General features: G+C 40.0%; 2 protein-coding genes across 6 annotated transcripts in view; both read right to left on the bottom strand.

Annotated features, from left to right (window-relative positions):
* The window catches only part of STON2 (stonin 2), a 72,974-nt gene extending 67,453 nt beyond the window's left edge, over positions 1–5,521 (bottom strand). For 2 of the 4 annotated variants that reach the window (XM_065685913.1, XM_065685914.1), the window contains exon 1: positions 5,328–5,521. The gene's annotated coding sequence lies outside the window, so the exon portion shown is untranslated. Of the gene's footprint in view, positions 1–4,678; positions 4,737–5,327 lie in introns of those variants that run through there. The other 2 variants (XM_065685911.1, XM_065685912.1) reach the window with 2 other exon arrangements.
* Positions 5,522–14,094: 8,573 nt separating this feature from the next.
* The window catches only part of SEL1L (SEL1L adaptor subunit of SYVN1 ubiquitin ligase), a 32,878-nt gene continuing 26,578 nt past the window's right edge, over positions 14,095–20,394 (bottom strand). For both annotated transcript variants that reach the window (XM_065685910.1, XM_065685909.1), the window contains exons 20-21: positions 18,500–18,628; positions 14,095–18,102 (exon numbers count right to left, since the gene is read on the bottom strand). In XM_065685910.1, the coding sequence (XP_065541982.1) occupies positions 17,899–18,102; positions 18,500–18,628 (333 nt within the window). In that variant the 3' untranslated portion in view covers positions 14,095–17,898. The remainder of the gene's footprint in view (positions 18,103–18,499; positions 18,629–20,394) is intronic.

Below are 20,394 nucleotides of genomic sequence, written 5' to 3'. Positions count from 1 at the left end.
CTTGTAATTTGGAATGAGATTTAGGAGCACACAGTTGAAGTTAGCGCTATATATATAATTTTTATAACTAGGATAAACTTTTTAGCCAGGTAAGTATTTGAAATCCAGTGAACTGGAAACAACATAGATCAGAGAGAAAGAAGCATTTCTGGTAGTGTCTGTCATCAGGAGCAGCTAGCAATTAAACCACTAACCATTAAACTCTATAGGCCAAATACTTCCCTACAGCTGTTCGATTGAAACTACTTTATTAGAAAATAAACTGGGCTTGTGCTGTGGAGCTTGACCAGCTCAGGTTCCAGTTATGCAGTTAGTAATACTTTTTCTTTTCAAAAACACTTAGTAGTACTTTTTCCATGCATTTCCATCACCCACACAACCACAAAACCACCATGCAGTTCTGCAAAATGCTACCTTCTGTTCGCAAGAGGCCCCTGCTTCAGATAGCAAGAGAACAAAATTACTATATCGTATACTCACCCCCTTTTTCAAAAGTAAAGATAATTCTTTCATTTCAATTCACAGCTGGCAAGCCCAAGAGCCCACAAAGAGAATTAGTTGCTATAAATATTCATGCTTGTAAATGCCAACTAAAACTTGGCCTAAAAGACCATAATGAAACAAGAACACAGCTCAGCAAAAAGATATCCTTTCTCTCCAGCTCACCAGGCAGGTCTGCTGCCCTTGGACCAGGAGCTCTGCTCCAATTCTCAGCTCCAGAACACACCGCCTGCTCTTTGCACATTAGGGTAGTTCTGTACTACTAGAGTTCCTTTCTAGGATCCTGAAGGATACTGGTCAGTTCTGTCCTCTGTTTCAAGCTGAAGGAATTGTGTAAGACATGTAGTTTAGTTGCCTTAATAAGGCAAGATGGATCACATCTCGTTTAACTCCAGACACCCAGTTAGACATCTGAGATAGTCACCTGATGCTCTGTTTATAGTCAACAGAAGGAACACAACACCTCCAGAGGATCCTTCCTCTGATCTATTTTTGAAGGAGGTAAACCCCCCTCCAGAAAGGCTACAGCAATTAACTTAGGCTTGCATGTCTTCTTCACACCCAAATTAAGGCAACCAAATCACAGCCAAAAATACAATACTCTTATTTCCCCTTTCATTGATACACTGTGTTAGTGTACATCCTCCCCCTCTTCCAGGGAGTCTAATTCCCCAAACTCTACAGTACACACTCCTGGTCACACAGTGTCTATGCCAGTATTTACTGTTATAACTAAATAACCAGCACACACACACACCCACACCCACACACCCACACACACACCATTTTCAGGTTATTTTCCTATGCTACTTGGCTCCCTCCTTCATTACTTCTAAGGCTGCTATTTATTTCTTTCAGGACTCTTTCCTAGGAGTTTCACTTTGTTCTGTCTTCCCAGAGGGGAATGTCTGTAACAAAGCTTAAAAAACACATTTAATATTCAAGATAAATGACATTATACAATCAAACGTATCAGTACGACTGCAATCTGCCTATCCCACCTTGTCAGCATCAAACACAGAACAACTGCCTTCCTCTGCAAAGAATGAACAAGAGGCACTCGGCAGTGGTTTGCTGCTCAGAGAGTTATTTCTCATTTCAGATGAATGCCCCTCAGCCACACAAGATGAAATCACAAGGTGCTGACTTGAAGTACAACTAATCAAGACGTTCCTGGAGCATGACCTCTTCCAATACATAAAAATGTAAACTTCAACAAAGTCTTACACATATTTCTAGACACTTCAGTGCAGTGGAGTGATAAACCTCAATATATCACTGCTGAGGAAATACTTTCAACATTTCAGAAAACATTTGCTGTCAGGAAAGTACCAATGGAAGGATTTTGGAGATGGGTGAGAGCAAAAGGCCTTTAATTTCATGGCTGCCTTTCACCAACTGTTTCTCTGTAGAACTGATGTTTAAGAAACATACACATTTTAGTAAGCTACTCCTTTTAAGATTATTTTCTATTAACAAAGCATTAGTTGTTTCTATCGTTATTTAAGGGACCCATGCATTGAAGTCTTAACTTTTTTAACATTATACGACATTTACATTTTTCCTTGTATTTTTTTTTTCTGTAAATATACACTAAAGATTATGTCACATTCAAAAAATTGATAGTAAGTTGTTCAAGATGTTATATCCTAAGTCTACACTAACAAGCCATGTAAAACCTTACAGGTAGGTGTAGAGCTATAGGGTGAGATACTTGGCATCGAGGGCACAGCTTTCACACTACTTTTTTTGTTGGGGCTTTTACTTACAATTATCTCCTGCCTGATCCTGTAGGCTCAATTTGCGTTAGTACTTGGAGTACATTAAGTGAGCTCCTGGAGTAGCTCTGACACAGTTTTATCCCAAACAAAATCAGTTTACTTGCTCTGAGATGCAAACTGAAGTGCAGTAAGTGTGGATGATCAGGACAATAATTTCAAAAGTCCATTCCTGCTTTAACTAATGCACTAATGTATTTGCATCCATAGTTTTCCAGAAAAGAAGGGAATCCTGGAGCACTGATGCTTATCCCCTGGTATCTCCATGGGACTCCATTCTCTCAGGTCTTTTTCAGTGTCAATCTCTGAAATTTTACACCCTGAAGTTATGAAAGAAATAGGACCTTCCACACCATTCACCTTATTTGCATATTTAAAAGACAGTGAAAATTGATGGCAGAAGTTAAGAGGGAATCCCTATCTGGGATTCATTTATTCTGCTAGTTTAGTGGCAAAGACCATGACAGGGGCTTCTCAGAAAGCCTTTGTGCAATACTTGGATTAAAAGCTGCATGAAGAAAGGGTACAACCAGGAGCAAAGTGTCAGAGCAGGAGAACCCACAAGCTACAACCTTGTAGCTGAAACCATCCTTGGCAACTGCTTTGCTGAGTGGAAAAGTCCCCTGTTCTACAACAGGGGCAGAAGCCTTGCAGAGCAGAACACCTTGAGAGAGTTGTAACACACAGAGATACCACTTCTCATCTTCATTTGCTGATGCCAGACTTGGGCTAGCTGAAAATTAAGGACTTCACAATTTAGCCCCCTCACAGTATGGTGTTAACCCACACACCGTCTGGGTTTCTCAACCAGGGAGCTGTACCAGCTGCTAGTTCCTATGGAGACAGCTGGCAAGGTAGCACAAGCTATGACTTGAGATGGGGAGCTCGCCACTACTAAGAAGTAACTGTTGCTTTTTTACCTTGCGCCCCTTGGACTGTTATCTAAACCAACCACACAGCAGAGTATTAATTATAACACTGTGTAATGAGGGATCCAAAGAACTCACGTAAAGGAGAGATCTGTAGTTAAAGACCAAGGTATGCTGTTAAATCCTTAATGATAATTAAGGACATGAATTATAAGACAGTACAACTAGTCAGAACTGAGATACAGTGCAACATATGAGAGAAAAAAACCCTTGACCTTTCCTCTTATTGGAAAGTTTAATATGAATGCCTGCTGATGGCATTCATATTTTGAAAATAATTTAAAAGCTACAGCTATAAAAGAGTAGCGATCACTAAAGCTGCCAGCTGTATTCCAATACCTAAGGAAAACAGTATGTGGGATCTGCTGGGGAGTTACTGCTACTTTGTACTTCAGACCTCCACAGGAGTGTCATGAAAAACCTTTCATGTTATACAGAAAAAGTCAAAGACTTCCCCGACAAAAGCATGATATAGCAGATTAAATGTAATTCACAGCAAATATTACTTTATATCACAATCAATCAAATCTGAAAATCCTTGGAGAACAGAAAACCCAGCCATTTTAGAAACTAAGTATTTAGGGAAGTCGTAAATGTTGCATAATCCCATGTAACACATTTCACTGGAGAAGGGGACACTGCTCATCAAGCTTTTCTGGGATAACACAAACTCCGTTTACTAACATAAACCTGCTTACCTGGAAAAACGTTAAGGCAAAGCATAGAGCTCACCTGCCTGTGTAACACCAGGGACATTTCAGTCCTTGGCAGAGGAAATAAACCAAGAAATCACATGCCACAATTACTGTACACAGGCATCTTGCAATCAACCTGTAGTTCGAAATTTACTTGCCCAAACTAGTAAGTTTACAAAATGCACGTTTCACAGGAGACAAGAATGATTCATTGCTGATTCACAAGTAAAGAAATGCCAACGTCTGACAAATTTGTGCCTTGACGATACTAAAAATGCCCTCAAACCGATACAGTGAAGTTACTCCAAGGATAATTCCCATCAAAAGGCACAACCAGGCATGGGAAGATGTGAGCTGTAAGGCATCGCCTGACCTAGCCCAGCACTGGAGCTGTTTTTCAACCTGCTTCGTTCTGAAAAACTGAAGTCTCAGAAAGGATTAAGGGGGGGGGGGGGGGGGGGGGGGTGAGGAGGAGAAGAAGGAGAAGGGGAGAGAGAGAAAAGTCATTCGAGTCTGATTACAGCCAGTTAGTCAACAAAACTATTAACAAAAATCAAGACAGAAAAGTGGAGCTGCAGTACAGAAAGGATACAGAAGGAAACATGAACTTGGCAAACATGTAGAGAGGGGGCTGTCTGGTCATATATCAACATAAAAATCCACTTGGCATGGAAATATCTAATTTGAGCTTTTAAAACCTATAATTTACCTAGTGTATTCAAACGAGACGACAGGAAGATGAGGGGTGATTTTTCATTGCTTTGCAGTATCTTACCCGCAGAAAAATGTTTCAAAAGCAGCACAGTTCAGTAGACTCAAGCAAGGAAAAATCCAAAACATGAGTAATTGCATGGAGCAGCTGAGGGGTAGGTGGATACATGCAGCTTCCACATGCCGCTGTTAATGACTCATTAACCCTTCTGCAGACGCGGAATAATGAGTTGCTAGGGCTTGCATGGAAACACAGCGTGCATTAGTACAGACCCTAGAGGACAGCCCTGATTTGGGAGCGGATGGCTGGGGGTTGCTAAGCTGCTTATCACAGTCTTCCTCGAAAACAGCCATGAGGCGGGTGTGAGATCCGCGGGAGGGGGACACGCGGGCACTCAGATGCACAGTCCTGCCGGTCAGGTCCGCGAGCGGAGCCGTGAGCCCCGGCCGGGGCAAGGGGCTGGGGCACGCAGGCGAACTTGGGCTCCACCGGGCGCGCAGCGGAGGCCAGCCCCTCTCTGAAGTACAGCGGGATAAAGCGGCAGCCCCGGCTCCGCCACCTGCCTTCTGTTTAGGTTTCCCCTGCTCCGGTGCCCGGGACTCCTCCGCCTGCCCCGGCGCTCCGACGAACCGGAGCCGCTGCGCCCGTCCCTGGCTATCAGGTGGGGCGCGCACCCCCGCCCCACGGCTCCCCACTACCCGCGCAGACCCACCTGCGGCTGCGGGGACAGCGCAGCGCTCCGCGGGGCACGGTACGGGCAGCGCCGAGCTGCGCCGGCGGAGCCCCGTCTCGTCCCGCCCCCGGGCAGCGGCAGCGCAGGGCCGACACCATTGGGCGCTCCCCGGCGACGCGGGGGGCAGCGGAGCCGCATTGGCCAGGGCGGCCCGAGAGGCCGGGCGGGACTCGGCGGGCGGCCGGTGCAGCCCTCGGCGGTGGGAGGGCTGGAGCAGGCGGTCGTATCCTTCTTCCCGGAACGGGTCCACGATAAAGAGGTGCATGGCCTGCTGTTAAACACGAGTCAAGAGCCGACGCGCGTTGCTGCCTGACCGGCAGCCGCTCGCTCTTGCAGAAATGCAAAACCCGAACGTGTAAATACGAAAAATACAACACAGAAACCTCATTCTGCTCGGGCTCGTTCCACTGGCATGCTTAAATACGACAGTAGTTATTTGTAAGTAATGGCTTTGTGTACCCGCTTCTAATGCAAATTAACAGACGTGTCTCTCTAGTCTTTTGTTAGACGATGAATTACACAGATCAGCAAATAGCCCCATGATTTGTACCAGTCAGGACTAATCAAGTGAACAGCAACATCTGTGAACCAAGTTGGTTTTAAGCTGGCAAGTGGTAGTAGCATTACAGACATAATAACATATAGCTAAACTATTATTTGTGTCTTGAAAGATTTCAGGTTGCAATTTGTATATGCAAATGTCATTATGGAGGCTTTAATTTGTAACCCTACTACAATTTCAAAGCTTCCAATGAAAGGCAGGTTATGGATGATGAGCATGTGTGCCAAAACCCCACACAAATGCGAGCACACTCACTGGTGGATTCGGAGGATGACTCTGGGGAGCTGAGGAAGCAACAAAAGTCACCAGAGAGCTTCCTACAAATCTGAACGTTGCAAACTGAGAAAGATTAATAACCTTCATTAGATGCACTAGAACATCTTAAAGTCCTTTCTGACTCTAACCATTCCATGATTCCAGAACTGCAGTCAACATTATCATAAGAGCCTTAATTAGTAGTGGGGGATCACTGTAAAAAAAATATTACAGAAATATAACTCTTCTCTGGGTGAACTATCAGTTTTTTAGGTGCTCATGTAAAACACTGGGGAAGTCTCAGGTGAAAAGTGCCGAATAACCACACAGTTATGATAACTGGTGTTCTGCTTGGCAGTTTAGCAGCACTGCTTCACTTGATTGTGTCTCGCAGGAGCTTTCAAAGAGGCTTGAAGGTTTACTACTGGTACATACTACTCTGGGGACATGCGTTAAAACACGCCACTCAAACGAAACACGCCACTCAGAAACCGAAGCACCCGTGGTAGAAGTGGGGATACCCTCTGGCACAAAACGCTGACAAGAGTGCCAGCTAGAGGTGGTTGAGAGAAAATAATATGCAACTCGGACATTGTTAAACTATTCGTACATCGTGCATAGTCTTACCCAGAAGTGTAAAACCACCCCGTGTTTATTTGCATATATAGCCCACTTTGCTATGAGAAGTTAAGGCTGGTAGCCATGCTCATTTACATGTGTAAAGGTTAACTACAACAAGGACACAAGATAGTTCTGCTCAGGTACAACTGGTGTCCTTTGTTTCTACTCGTAATTAATTTATGGGACGAAAGAAATACAGATTAACTTTCCAGGCATTTCCCTCTATCTCCTCCATCTTTAATAAATACAGGGTCCAGAATAACATCACCAGCTGCTGACGTACCAGCATGGGAGAGATCCTGACCTGAAACACTCTAGGACCATCAATCCTTTCCTGGTTTTGGTCAAGTCCTGAACCCCATTTCTTCTTTTTTCCTCATTTGTTTCTGACTAGCAGCATCAGGATCAGCCATTACAGAGTAACTTTGCCCAACAGTACTGTGAGCCTGTAGTCACAAATGCAGCTACAAATGCTGCCAGGAACAGTCCAATGGCTGCAATAGTTGCCATATCTTGCACTGCTAAAAGCACACAGCATGAAATTTCATCAGTCAGGTTGTAATTAAGACCCACTACTAGAAATACAGGTTATGTTTTCCAACTTTGCTGTCCTTTTCACTCTCAAGTGTGTTTACTGATAGCCTTTAGATAAAGGTTGAGGAAAGTCGTGTTTCTTCATTTAAAAAGACATTAAAGGAAGAAGGCTGTCATATAATGTACTGCTTTTTTAGCACTTTTCCCTCTTTTATGTATATTAACAGGTTTAATCTGGCTCTAGCACTGATTACTTTTTCTGATATCAAATAAATTGAAGTTCCTGCATTCAACATCCTTTTAAATATGGGAGTGGGGGGGAGAGAAGGAGATGATTTAGGACATTTGGTTCTCTTCAACTACTCATTCCATCAAAGTTATTACACCATTACCACAGTATCAGACAGCTATGTTTAATACCATTATGCTACTTGGACTTGTAAGAAATTTTTACTTTTTTTGTTTCCAAAATACTTTTATGAGTAAGATCTATAATGGAAGGACTTGGAGGTAACATACCTGCTACAGGTTTCTTATGTTTTCAAGCCTTCTCTAAATTGAAGCCACAGAGCTCTGTGTTCCTGTGTTTAGCCAGGAAGTGGTAAGGCAGTTGGACTAGGTGGTCATTGTAGGTCCCTGATGTAATATTTTAAACTACATTCAAATAGCTATGCATTTAATTTCTGGTTGAAAACACTCATATAATAGCAAGGGAAATTAGGATACTCTTCTTGAACCCTCCCCCTCCTCTCCCTCCAATGAAAGAGTGGTGGTGGTGAAATCACACACACTCCAGAGTCTGATTTGCCTACTTCAAATAATTTGGCTTTGAACAACAATTATATCCTTCCATTTTCTAGAATGACATAATGTTGCATATTAACCATAAAAATACAATATTCTGTTGCTGACATTCTGACCTATGTTGAACATGTATTTATGATGAGACTCTACAGGATCAGAGCATGTGACATTATAACTATAAACATATGTACTTAATAACTAAAGGCTAGACAATCCTAGTTCTAACTCATCACCTGATTTTTTGTTCTTTCAACCTGACAGATAATTAGGGTTTTAAACGTTAATATTTCATTATAAAGAAAATTTATTAATAATTCTTCTTGGAAAACTCTTAATTATGCTTTTGTTCCGATACAGAACAACAATTCACAAGCAAGCTTTACTTTAGACTTAATTGAATTCATCAGTTAACAGAATTCAATATGCTTCATTGTATTAAATGAAGTGAGGAAGTGTGATTAAACCTTGGTGGTATCCCAACAGAGACCCCATTCAGAAGTGTACAGAAGCACTTCCAGAATTTTTTACTCATCTGGACCTGCTTCCACAGCGAAGTCTGTACTTCACATACTTTATACCATATCACTAAGTACAGCCTTACAGTTCATGTATGATCCTCAGCCCATGGGTCGATATTGACAAAACACAAAGAACAGTAAGAGAAAATAAGTGTGTTGTGACAAAGGATCGTTTGCTTAGCTTCCTTACCTTGTACATATGCAGATGCACATGAACAGCTTTTGCTTCAGCCAATACAGCCAAGCCTGAAAGACCGTATTTCAGGAGAGATTTATGTAACTGTAGGTCTCAGTTATGGCAAGATTAGTTTAAAATCCATAGCTCTGGGACAAAGGCACTGTTTCCAGCATGGTCGGCTGTCAATCTTTCCTATTCATAGGCTGGGTATTTTCCCCAAGGACAGCAATTGCTCAAGTGTCCAGACCTGTGCTTTGCCATGTAACAGCAAACCAAACCATTCGGTAGCTGCAGAGCATGTTCTGCCTGTGATTTGACCAAGTGAAGTGTTTGCAGAATAGCAGTGCTAGGAGTGTTATGGTTAGTGGAGAAATCTGGAAGTACCAAATACTTAATATAAGCAGCACAGGGAGAGATAAAGAAAGGTTTAACATGTTCATTTATGTAACTTGAAAACTTCCTTTTCTGTAGCTGCAAAAAGTCTATGATTTAACATCTAGAAATCCAGAGGAGATAGTGGAAACATATTTTATTTGTATTTGGATAAGGAATAGCTTTTTGAACTGACAGTCTATCTATTTTTCTAGCACCTTTCACAGTACCAAAGAGAGAGCTAATGAGACTTGAAAAGGGGATTTATTTTTAGGTTACCTTTGTTCATTTTCAGTATTTACCAAAGAGTTCTTCAGTTCTCAGGCAAGGGATTATTTGCCAACTCTTTATAAAAGCTCTGTTTTATGATGCTGAACTAGTATCGCCAGAAACAGTTAAAAGTATTTCCCATCAATCCATCTTTTGGACCTGAACTAAGAATGACAAACATAGTGAAACACAAACTTTTGAGAGCCTGCAAACTCAGTGTAATAATTAGGCCCCAAACCAAAACAGCAACAGAAAGAAATGTTACACGTGCAAAGTAAATATGTTTTTTTTGTATCTCTATGGAGCTTTCAACTGAATACACAAGATAACAGAGTAGGCTAACATAGTTACTGTACAGCATTTGCTAAAATCATTTGTTAGTTGATAGAGAAAACCTTCATGAAGAAACCCCTCTTTCCTTCTCTCTTTTGAAAACTTCTTACCTACTTGCACCCTTTGCCTTCCACAAAGATCAGACTTCTAGTAGGAAACTCATTAAGGCTGTTTGTTTAGGAAAGGGGCAGAAAAAGCCAACACAGCTGCTTGCAGTGAGATCACATTTATCTCACTTGGGCTAAATTCTTTTACTATAGCCACCTCCCTTTTGTGCAATGTTTCCCAGATTTTGACAATCAAGTCAGATTCAAAATTATTTGTAAAATATATAAAATCATTTAGTTACCCAGTTACAAATGCATATTTAACATTACACTCTGGAATCTGCAATATATATCATTTTGGTATGCATATTTTGGTGTGGCTGTTCTTGCTATTAGGACTGTCCTATCCTACAAACAATATAAAGAAAACTAGAGATGGAAATAAATACAACTGGAAAAGAATTAATTCAAGTCCTCTTGATTTCACAGCATCAGTAACAAAGGTAATCAACTACTGGAAAAACTTATCAAACATGTAGATTTTCAGGACATTAGTCTAAAAATTCAGAGTTGGATGATTCTCTAAGGAATATCCTATTTATAATCCAAAGCCTTAATCTGAAATGTGCCACAGTTTTGATATCAGCTATAATAATGACTTGAAGTGTATTCGATTTTTTTGTTTTCACACATCCATTTTTAATACTAGTAATGCAAGCAAGCTTTTCCTCTAACATCATTGTCAAATAGATCTGGGGAAACCTTCCAAATAATAATAATGAAAAAATCTTATTTACAAGCACCTCCAATGCCATTAATGGAATGTCAGTATATAGCAAAGTCCAGAGCCTACCAACTTTAAGATTCCACAGAAAGGAATACTGTAAAATATTGTAAAATACAAATTTCCAATTACTTGGATAGCTCAAATGTTTCATCAGATGGTCTCCCTGAAAGTGTGATTTTAAAAGACTCGTCGTCACCTGTTGCTAAACACTTTCACTTACTTTAGTGGGAGTTTGTAGTCTAAGAAAATCTGGGTTTAACTTTGTGAAAGAGCCACCATCCTGGAAGCTATGCCCAACTAGTACATATTTTATCTGTACAGAATATTCTAAAAGATGTTGCAAGACAGACCAGGATGGCAGCAAGCTGATGGACATACATATTAAAAACCCTTTACCAGTCCAGGGCAGGTAATTCTTTACAGGGTCTTTCCAGAAACTACAGTGATTTTTAATTTTGGACTTTTGCTCTGCAACTATGAGAAATAAGAGCACTGAATTATTTAATTTCAGTAAGTTTCTGAAGCTCCTGCAACCAGTCTTTTCTCTTGCAGTACGTATGCATGTGTGTGCACATACACATGTGCTCCCACAATGTAACAATGGCTGAAACTGGGTTATTTCTTTCATGATCGCTGAGGCCTGAAATACTTTTAACAACTCCATTTGAGTCACCATTTGATATCTACTGCCCCATTGTGGCTGAAAACACACACACCAGGCACAAATTTTTCTGCCTGCAAAAGCAAGTAATTAGAAGCAACAAAAAGAGAACAAAATTTGCATGAATATTGTGCAGAAATAGAGTCACATTCATAAATAACAGATGGGAACAGGAACATTTAATTCTACAGTGCAGTTTATGCCCATGTTTAGGAGGAAGGATGAAGAAAAACAAGCACAGAAACAAAAAAATAAGCGAATACAGAAAATGCCTGATATAATTGGAATAACAGAATAAAGTGTTTCCTGACACAAAAATTAATCTTCTTCCAAGTTATTTTCAAAAATCTGGAATTGCAAGCCCCTGTTATGTGGAAAGCCCCAGAAGCTGGGTAGCTAAGAAATAAAAATGCGAACAACCTACCCCTTAAAGTGAAGGTCTGCCTGAAATACTGATGCACTCAGAAAAGCTTACCAGAAAAATTGGCAGTGGCACTGATACGTTTTTGGGTAAAAACATTGCCTGAAACTCACTACAGAATTCAGCTACTGTGCTGTGGATGTTAACTCACATTCACCTTTTCCTACCTGAAATACAACTACAACAGTGCTCCACAACCGCTTACTTTTCTTTCTGAAAATGAAAGTTAAGACTAGATGTCACAGTAACCATGACAAGTGCAAGGTCCTACTCCTGGGTCGGAGCAATCCCAGGCACAGCTACAGACTGGGCAAAGAAGAGATTCAGAGTGGCCCTGCAGAGAAGGACTTGAGGGTGTTGGCTCATGAGAAAAATGAACATGAGCCAGCTTCAGTGTGCGCTCACAGCCCAGAAAGCCAACCGTATCCTGGGCTGCATCAAAAAGAGTGTGACCAGCAGGTCCAAGGAGGTGATCCTGCCCCTCTACTCTGCTCTGCTCTTGTGTGACTTCACCTGGAGTATTGTGTGCAGTTCTGGTGTCCTCAACATAAAAAGGACATGGAACTGTTGGAATAAGTCCAGAGAAGGGCCATGAGGATGATCAGGGGACTGGAGCACCTCCCGTATGAAGTCAGGCTGAGGAATTTGGGGCTGTTCAGCTTGGAGAAGACAAGACTGCATGGAGACATCATAGCAGCCTTCCAGTATCTGAAAGGGGGCTATAGAAGTGCTGGGGAGGGACTCTTCATTAGGGACTGTAGTCATAGGACAACAGGTTAAAACTTAAACAGGGGAAGTTTAGATTGGATATAAGGAAGAAGTTCTTTACTGTAAGGGTGCTAAGGCACTGGAATTGGTTGCCCAGGGAGGTTGTGAATGCTCCATCCCTGGCGGCGTTCAAGGCCAGGTTGGACAGAGCCTTGGGTGATGTGGTTTAGGGTGAGGTATCCCTGCCCATGGCAGGGGGGTTGGAACTAGATGATCTTGAGGTCCTTTCCAACCCTAACTATTCTATGATTCTAAGTATTACCTGGAATAACGGTACACCTCCTTCAACTTCGCTTCAGAAGAAGTCATATACAGTCTCACGATTTTTGGTGGGTTTTTTTTTCAACAAATAGACTAGAGTGACTTCTTCCTCAATAATTCTTTATAAACATAGGAAGTGAAATCAGGATTCGGAAATGCCATTAAGCAAATGATCATTTAAAGATGAGGAAGAACATTTTGGCATTATACCAAATAACACATTCTAATAGATCAGGCATCACAGGTTTACAAACTACACTTTCTATTTTCATTTTACTAGAAGTGTTTTAGACTGAGAGGAAAGCAGCATAAAAACCAACCAAGCCAGAAAACCAAACCAAATATACTGTTTTTTGATGAGCATTATTCAGTGGCTCTTTATTAAAAAAACAAACACCCCCCCTCTTCCTCCCCCCCCCAAAAAAAAAAAATTCAAAGACAAAACCCCCCAAAGCAGACAAATCCAACACTCCCCCCCCTTTCACAGCTATGTATATACTCATTACTCGGTGCCCACTGCAGAAAACAACTCCCTGTTGATACAGGCTACAAGCAAAATAGGGTATCTACCCTTCTGACCTTGAACACATTGCATGTCAAGCCACAGGCTCTTTGGCAAGGTGGGGATGGTCTGGCTAAGCTTTAGCTACATCAGTCAGACCCAGGCTGGTTTTAGCACCAGCAGTTGTTTCCTGCCTGGAACAAGTACTTTGGCAACAGTTGACAAGGCAGGGAGCCTCCAGATACTTCAGAAAACTAAGTAACTTAGGCTGTTCACCTATTGATGCCTTCTGCAGCTGTTATCCTCGCTCCTTCACCCTCCATACTTTCCTTCTCCCTAACTGCTTTCTTCCAAATTAATAAGCACATTGGAAAGCAAACCAACATAATGAATTTACGAGGGAGTGCGAAGTGATGAGTAGGTTGAAAAAGACCTAAAAAGTGAGCAAACGTGTCTACTTGGAGTAGTGCCTCCCCTGGGAACTGTTTCTAGTGGCTGTATTTTCCCTGTATTACGACTGAAAATGCAATAGTAATCCTAAGGATACTGGTCACTGTTCTCAAACCACACAGCAGCTCTGGGTCTGCCACATACAGTATGGACACCGTACACATTTAGAAAGGGTCACACATGCACACATATACAGAGGGCAAGTTTCTAGCACAACTGAAGATAGAATGCATAATTTTCTATTCTCCTTTTTGTGCACCTCCAAAATTAACAGATTTATTTTATCTTTGAAGAGGAATAGAAATGTGAGTATCCTTAAAGGAATCCAGGATGTATTTAGCAGTGGCATATATCAGTACACAAGACTAACAATTGACATCCTTTGTTATCATAACCACTGTGAACACTGAGGGTAACCACACAGGTGGTATCTTTATTTCACAAGATTAAAGATACAGTACAAAATGAATCTGTACATCTTTCTATTAACAGAATTTGTTTACACAAATATATTACATTTGACCAGCCTTTATACTGATTTTAAATACAAAATAAATTTACAAAACTCCTACAAGACCCTTTAAAGAACTGCAGCTGATAAAAACAAAGGCCTCCCCCCAATAGTTCCTATTTGCCATATGCATTTGCAGTAGTTCAAATCAAACTAAATCTTTTTAGTTTAATATTCTCTGAAACAAAAATAGAATTTCAGTTCATTGTTGCCTATCGAAAAAGGAAGCAACTTACAGAGGTGAATGTGTTCCCCTTTTATAGTGTATTCCCCTTTTACAGGCCAAAACTAGCATACAATAGGTGTAAATTAGATAATGCATAGTCTTAAAAGTCCTTTCACAATCCACGTTTTAATGTTCTACAAAAAGAATAACATCTGATAGCTGGGTGTTTTTGGTTTTGTTTTTTCTTAAGAGCAGCTGACTTATGGAAGATGACTAAAAACTGAGTAAAACTGTCTCATAACAGCTTTATTGGGATGTTTGTATCAGAAGCCTTATCTTCTGTTGCATTGTGCCATGATGGACAATATAAAGAAAAACCCAAAAAAACAGACATATTTCAGCAGACAGCTCTGGGACAGGTTTCAGAATGATCAACTACAATCCTGTTTTCTCAACAGTTCAGTGTTTTTTCAACCAGCAAGTGTGTCTGATTAATAATTTGAGATGCAGAACGAGATTTTCCCCATATCTTTCCACAGTTGTCGTACATATAAAACTCCCACCGACAGCAGTTACTGCTCTGTAACTGTTTCATTCTCTGTGCCAAGAAAGAAAAGCATGTGTCTAAGACAGTCTAATAGGTAGGCTTTGGCCTACATTACTACAAAGAATACAATTTTTCCATTCAAAGCATGCTGAACATAACCAGAAAGGCTTAAGTTTCCCTTCTAAAATACTTCTGCATATAAACTGCAAGACAACCTGTGTGCAACCAAAAGGGAACAAGTTCTTCACTGCAGTAAACTGAGCAACCCAGCTCCTTCAGGAAAAAAGCTGCTTAATTGAGTGCACAACAAGAAATATATTGCTAGTAAAAGTTAACTACCCTCAAATGCAAGTTTCAGAACAGAGTAGCAAGGGATTGTCACAAAAACATAATTCATGTTGGAGATAACCAATCTGAATTTATTAATTTCTTTAATCCCTGAGTTAACTCACCATTACTTATGGTAAGTACCTTTCTACTACTACCACTTCATTCAAATGAATGTCATCTGAAAAATTAGTGGTAATAATTTGGTGGAAGGGAAAAAAGCAGGAGAAAGACTTCCTTATTGCTTCTTCAAAAGGCAGTTCTTTAAAGTGAAATAACTTGCTGATCTTCAATCATTTTCTTCTGCCGATTTCTTGGGATGTAAAAATGCATCAGGTTCACTGAAAGTCAGCTATAAGACTGTCACATAGCAGCAATGATGAGAGATTCTCATGCAAATAGGACAGAGCCTGTAGAATTTAGTTCTAGTAGATCAAACCACCAAAACATTTTAATAATGCAGTAACAAAACTGTTAAATGTCCTAAGAGACCAATACCAATGAACCAATGTTATTTAACTGAAAAACATTTTCCATATAATCTTTAATTTATTCATGCCAAGCTAAAAAAAAAAAAAAAAGCTATTAAGTGACAGAGGCAAAAATACTTCACAGGGAGTGTTCAGAAATCACACATTTTAGAAATGCACCTGGGGAGTGCTGTACACTTTAGACACCAAAGTTCAATACTGTTCCATTTGCTAATGATGATTAACACTGAACAAGACATTCTTTATCACATGCTGCAACCCTCTAAACTAAAATGAAATATTTGTCTTCATGTGACCAGCATAAGCATTCTGAAGTACTGAGAAGTTCTACCTATACTTTAATACTAGTCATCCATGACATTTCAGTTTACAAAAAGGTGTATTGCTAATCTCCTTTCCCAAACTACAGCTCTGTTGTGCAATGGTCTCCTTGCAAATGTACTAAGTATGAAACCATAACAAAATCTCAACTCTGAATAAAGAGAAATGATATGTTGCTGCCAATCTACTGGAAAAAAATTTGCATGAAAAGAAGCCCTTAACCCTTTAAGCACAACAGGTTTTTTCATAAAGCAGCTAAAGCCTCCTCATTTTCAACTGTATTTCATTCAGCTTTAAGACACTAGAGGATTTAATGCTAGTACAGAAAAAAGTATTTCACTGCCATTGGTAAAGAAGAACAGAAGCTTCCTTTTTTGCCTCTAAGCTACTCCCCACTGCTTCCCACCCCCAAATCCTGAAATTATAATTCGATGAAAATCCTTACTAAGTGAAGATTCCACTTGCAGTCCAAAAACATCAGTCCACAGGTCACGTTCTTTACATTCATTAAAAGGCCTCTGCAATGACCTGGTGGTATCAGAAAGCCATAAACCATTAGTCATCTTTCTCTTTGGGTTTTCTTGTTAGAATGGGTCCTCCAGATGGCACAGCCAAATGTTATTTTGACTTTCTCATGTATGCCAGGTACAAGAGAGGTTAGAGACAGCCAGAGAATTGATGTAATCCAACATACAATTTTTATCAGTCAGCCAAGCTTTGGAGTAGCATCACTGGCATTTAGTAAAGATCTTTGGGGCCCTTTTTTGTAGATGCATTAAACAGATGCATTCATGAGATACCATATTTTAACTTGTTGCAGTGAAGATCACTTACAGGATTGCTGAAAATTAAATACAAAACTTCCACCTCTAAAACCAAACAAAAACGTAAGCTAACTCACTGAGATTTATGGCTCTGTCCTTTCTTCAGTGTCCACAATAATACTGGTGCTTTCTGCAACCTAGACTCAGCCTCTTTCTAAGAGTAAATTTAAATAGTTTAGGAACACTACCAATTTGGTTTTATGTTATAAAGTATTGCCAAGTACACAGGCTCCAAAAAAGTTCTAGAAGGATGCAAGATCTGGGCACCATGTGGATAGTTCTCAACTGATGAGCTTTACAGACCCAATCTGTCCCAGTCTGCCTCCTGGGCTACATACTGTCTGCTGAGAACTGTCTAGTCTAGTCTAAGGGGAACAGAGGAAAATACTCAAAACAAAAAAGCACAAATAGAGAGTGGTATGTTTGCTGGCTAGTTTTACAGAATTTATAAATAATCCATGTTAAACCACCCATGGCAGCATAAAAGACCAAAGTGTAGAAATATTAAGAAAATGAAATAAGGATTGTAGAAATGCTTGGGATGGCGCTCAGAATATAAATTTATACAGCTCTAGTATTTTTAGAGTTTCAGTGTCATTCAGCTTCTAGGGACTTGAATTGGCCATAAAATTGTTCTTACTTTTATAGAGGGCAACTGCTATCAAGCACACAAAAGCCTTCCATTGCTAGCCTTCTGCTATCTCTAAGAGATGAAAAGGACTTTGAATAAAGAGGAACTAGATACAGCAGGCAACAATTTTGTAGTAGCACTCTTGTGTTTCCATGAAAAAAAGCCATAGTGTTATTCCATTGGCACTGAAATAACATTCAAATCAGTTTCAATAGAATTTTCTTATCCCTGAAAAAAGGCAACATTCTAAGCAGCTTTCAGACTTTTTTTGTTTTCCTCAACTTCTTTGCGCCTCTTTTGGGGGAGGGACCATTGATCCAAAGTCCTAAATCACAATGAAAATTGTTCCTTTTGGAAAAATCCAGTTCTTTCACTGAGGCTTTTGTTGCTATTGTGGTGGTTGATGCTCTGGTGGTGGCTCTTGTTGAGGCACAGCTGGCCGCAGTCCTGCTGGTCTGGGAATTGCCTGATGTTGCCTTTGTCTGTAAGCTATAATTGTTCCCAGAAGCAAGGCGATGATGGTCATAAGGTAAAGATCCCACTCAGGCCCCAGCAGCTGGTCCATATCAACATGTGAGAATACCTCTCTTATCTAGGAAACAAGAAGTCCACATCATCATGTCAAAGAGCAGGAATGGGAAGTTACTTTGATTTTAAATTTGACTTGTAACATTTTTTACAGGTACAAGTACCAGTTGCTATCTGCTTAACTTTGACAGCAGATAGTCACAGATAAGACCAGTGAAACAGGTTAGGGAAATTTCTGTCAAGGGAAGAACAGCTGTGCACATTTCAGTTTCGTACAGTTGCACAAATAAGAAATAGGCATCACAGGTTCAGTAGCGTTCTTAGCAAACAAGAACACAAAACACATCTAAAGTTTTCATAAGGCTCAAGTTATACTTCTATTTAAGTAACATTACAAGTCAAGCTTCTTTTAAAACGGAAAACAGATTTGATGCTTTTTTTTTTTATTCTGCATAACTTACATTGATTTCTCGTACATACTGCAAGGAATAAATCACTCTAAGTTTGCAAAGCGCTAGGAAGACAGGAACCTGAGCATCTGGGCTTGCTTCAGCTGCCATGTCATAGAAGCGTTTTGCAAGATGAAGATCCTAAAGTTAAGAAAATACAAAGCTCAATTTTGAAGAACTCGAAAAATAAACCATAAAATATAGAACTTTTACTATAAGCTACTATACACTGTCATTTGAGTGCAAGGTTTTCAGTCAAGTTAAACATCCATTCAGTAAAATTACACCTTTTTTTGAGGTATGTTCACCTTTGACTAGACAAGTAAAGGGAAGTTTTGAGCTGATGCTAGAATTGAAGCTGACAAAGAGATTAGTATTTACATATTCAACCCAGGCACTGTAAATTAAAGCACATATTTAGGTAACTCTGGTACATTGTATCATCTCCAACACCACACCAAACATGAAAGACTAAGAAAGCACAAGCCATGAAAGAGTACACAGCAGCAACCCATCCCAGTTATACCAAAGTATGCCTGCTGCATAGCGCAGCTTCTACCCATTTCTGCGTGTATTCCTAAATTAGATTTCGCTCCTTACCCAAAATGGACATAACCTGCATTACTGAGGGCAGCCTGGCAAAAGCATGAGCACAAACGTTAGGAAGAGCTTAAATTATTGTTCTCTTTTTTGTTAGCTGGAACAAGAAGGTAACTGTAGGAAGAACAAGGAATACATGTACCTGAACAGTTTAACTTTCCTTTTTTGGGGCTGTTTTATTGGCTTCGCTTCTGACACATACTGCACAATGTTATGATACCTGGATATAAACTGCTTATGTTCACTCAGTGATGTGAAGGGCAGGCCTGTGTAAGGCCTCTAGAAGTGTTCCAAGTTGGACACTTAACAGAAATCTACAGGACTTCATGCCACATGTTCATTTGATAATTTTATTGTGATTATGAAATACCATAAAGATTTTCTGTTCATTGAGACAGTAAAGCTTGGTTCCATAACATATGGAAGTAATAGTATGAAAATCACATTATATGAATGAGATGTACTAGCTCACAATTTTAGCATTTTAATTTAATGAAACAACTGAATAATCCTTGAGCCTGTAAAGTCTGTGTTCTGTACAACTGTTTAAAAGAGTTTCCTTATCTTCTTCATATTGTGGTAGTATCAGCGTAGAAGCAGAATCATGGCTTATTTTAATTTCTAATTAGCAAGCGCTTCATTCTGCTTATACATTCTTCACTCTCACTTGAGAGCGAGTACTGCCGGAACCTGAGCTTTAACACACAAATGGCACTGAAATACCATGCCAAATCTTGAGAGAAGACCAGGAGAAAATTAATTTGTTCTTATTTTGAGCAGTATATGGAAACAGTCTTCATTCTGACATGCACGCTCAGGAACTGGATAGCCTGAAATCTCACACATGTACACTGCTACACACTTTTCATAGATTGAAACTATGAAGATCTACAGAATCTATGAATCTACTCAAATCAAAGATTTCAATGTATGAAAAGTGTGTAACAGTGTACCCGTGTGAGGTTTCTGAAAGGGCTTAATATTTGGCACTGACCCAGTATGAGTCTGAAAACCAACTATGTATAGGAAATACAGCATAGAATGCTGTATGTAAGAAAGACTACTTATTAAATAAGTAAAGAAGAATAAAGTAAAAGCTGTTTGGGAAAAAAACAACCAAACAAAACCCAGTAAAAAAATACCATATTGATTCAGGATTAACCAGAATGAACAGTGACCTGAATGGAAATTGTGCAGGCCACCTTATTCAATCATTCTCCCTAACTTTAGAGGGCCTGTAGTCTTAATGATGGGGACACAGGTGGGGAGGAAGTAAGAGTACACACCCCTGTCTTTGACCAACTAAA

Source organism: Lathamus discolor, chromosome 6 (genome assembly GCF_037157495.1).
Source record: "Lathamus discolor isolate bLatDis1 chromosome 6, bLatDis1.hap1, whole genome shotgun sequence".
Lineage (NCBI taxonomy): Eukaryota > Metazoa > Chordata > Aves > Psittaciformes > Psittacidae > Lathamus > Lathamus discolor.
The sequence above is the reverse complement of the archived record's forward strand: the minus strand, read 5'-3'. Positions and strand labels throughout refer to the sequence as shown.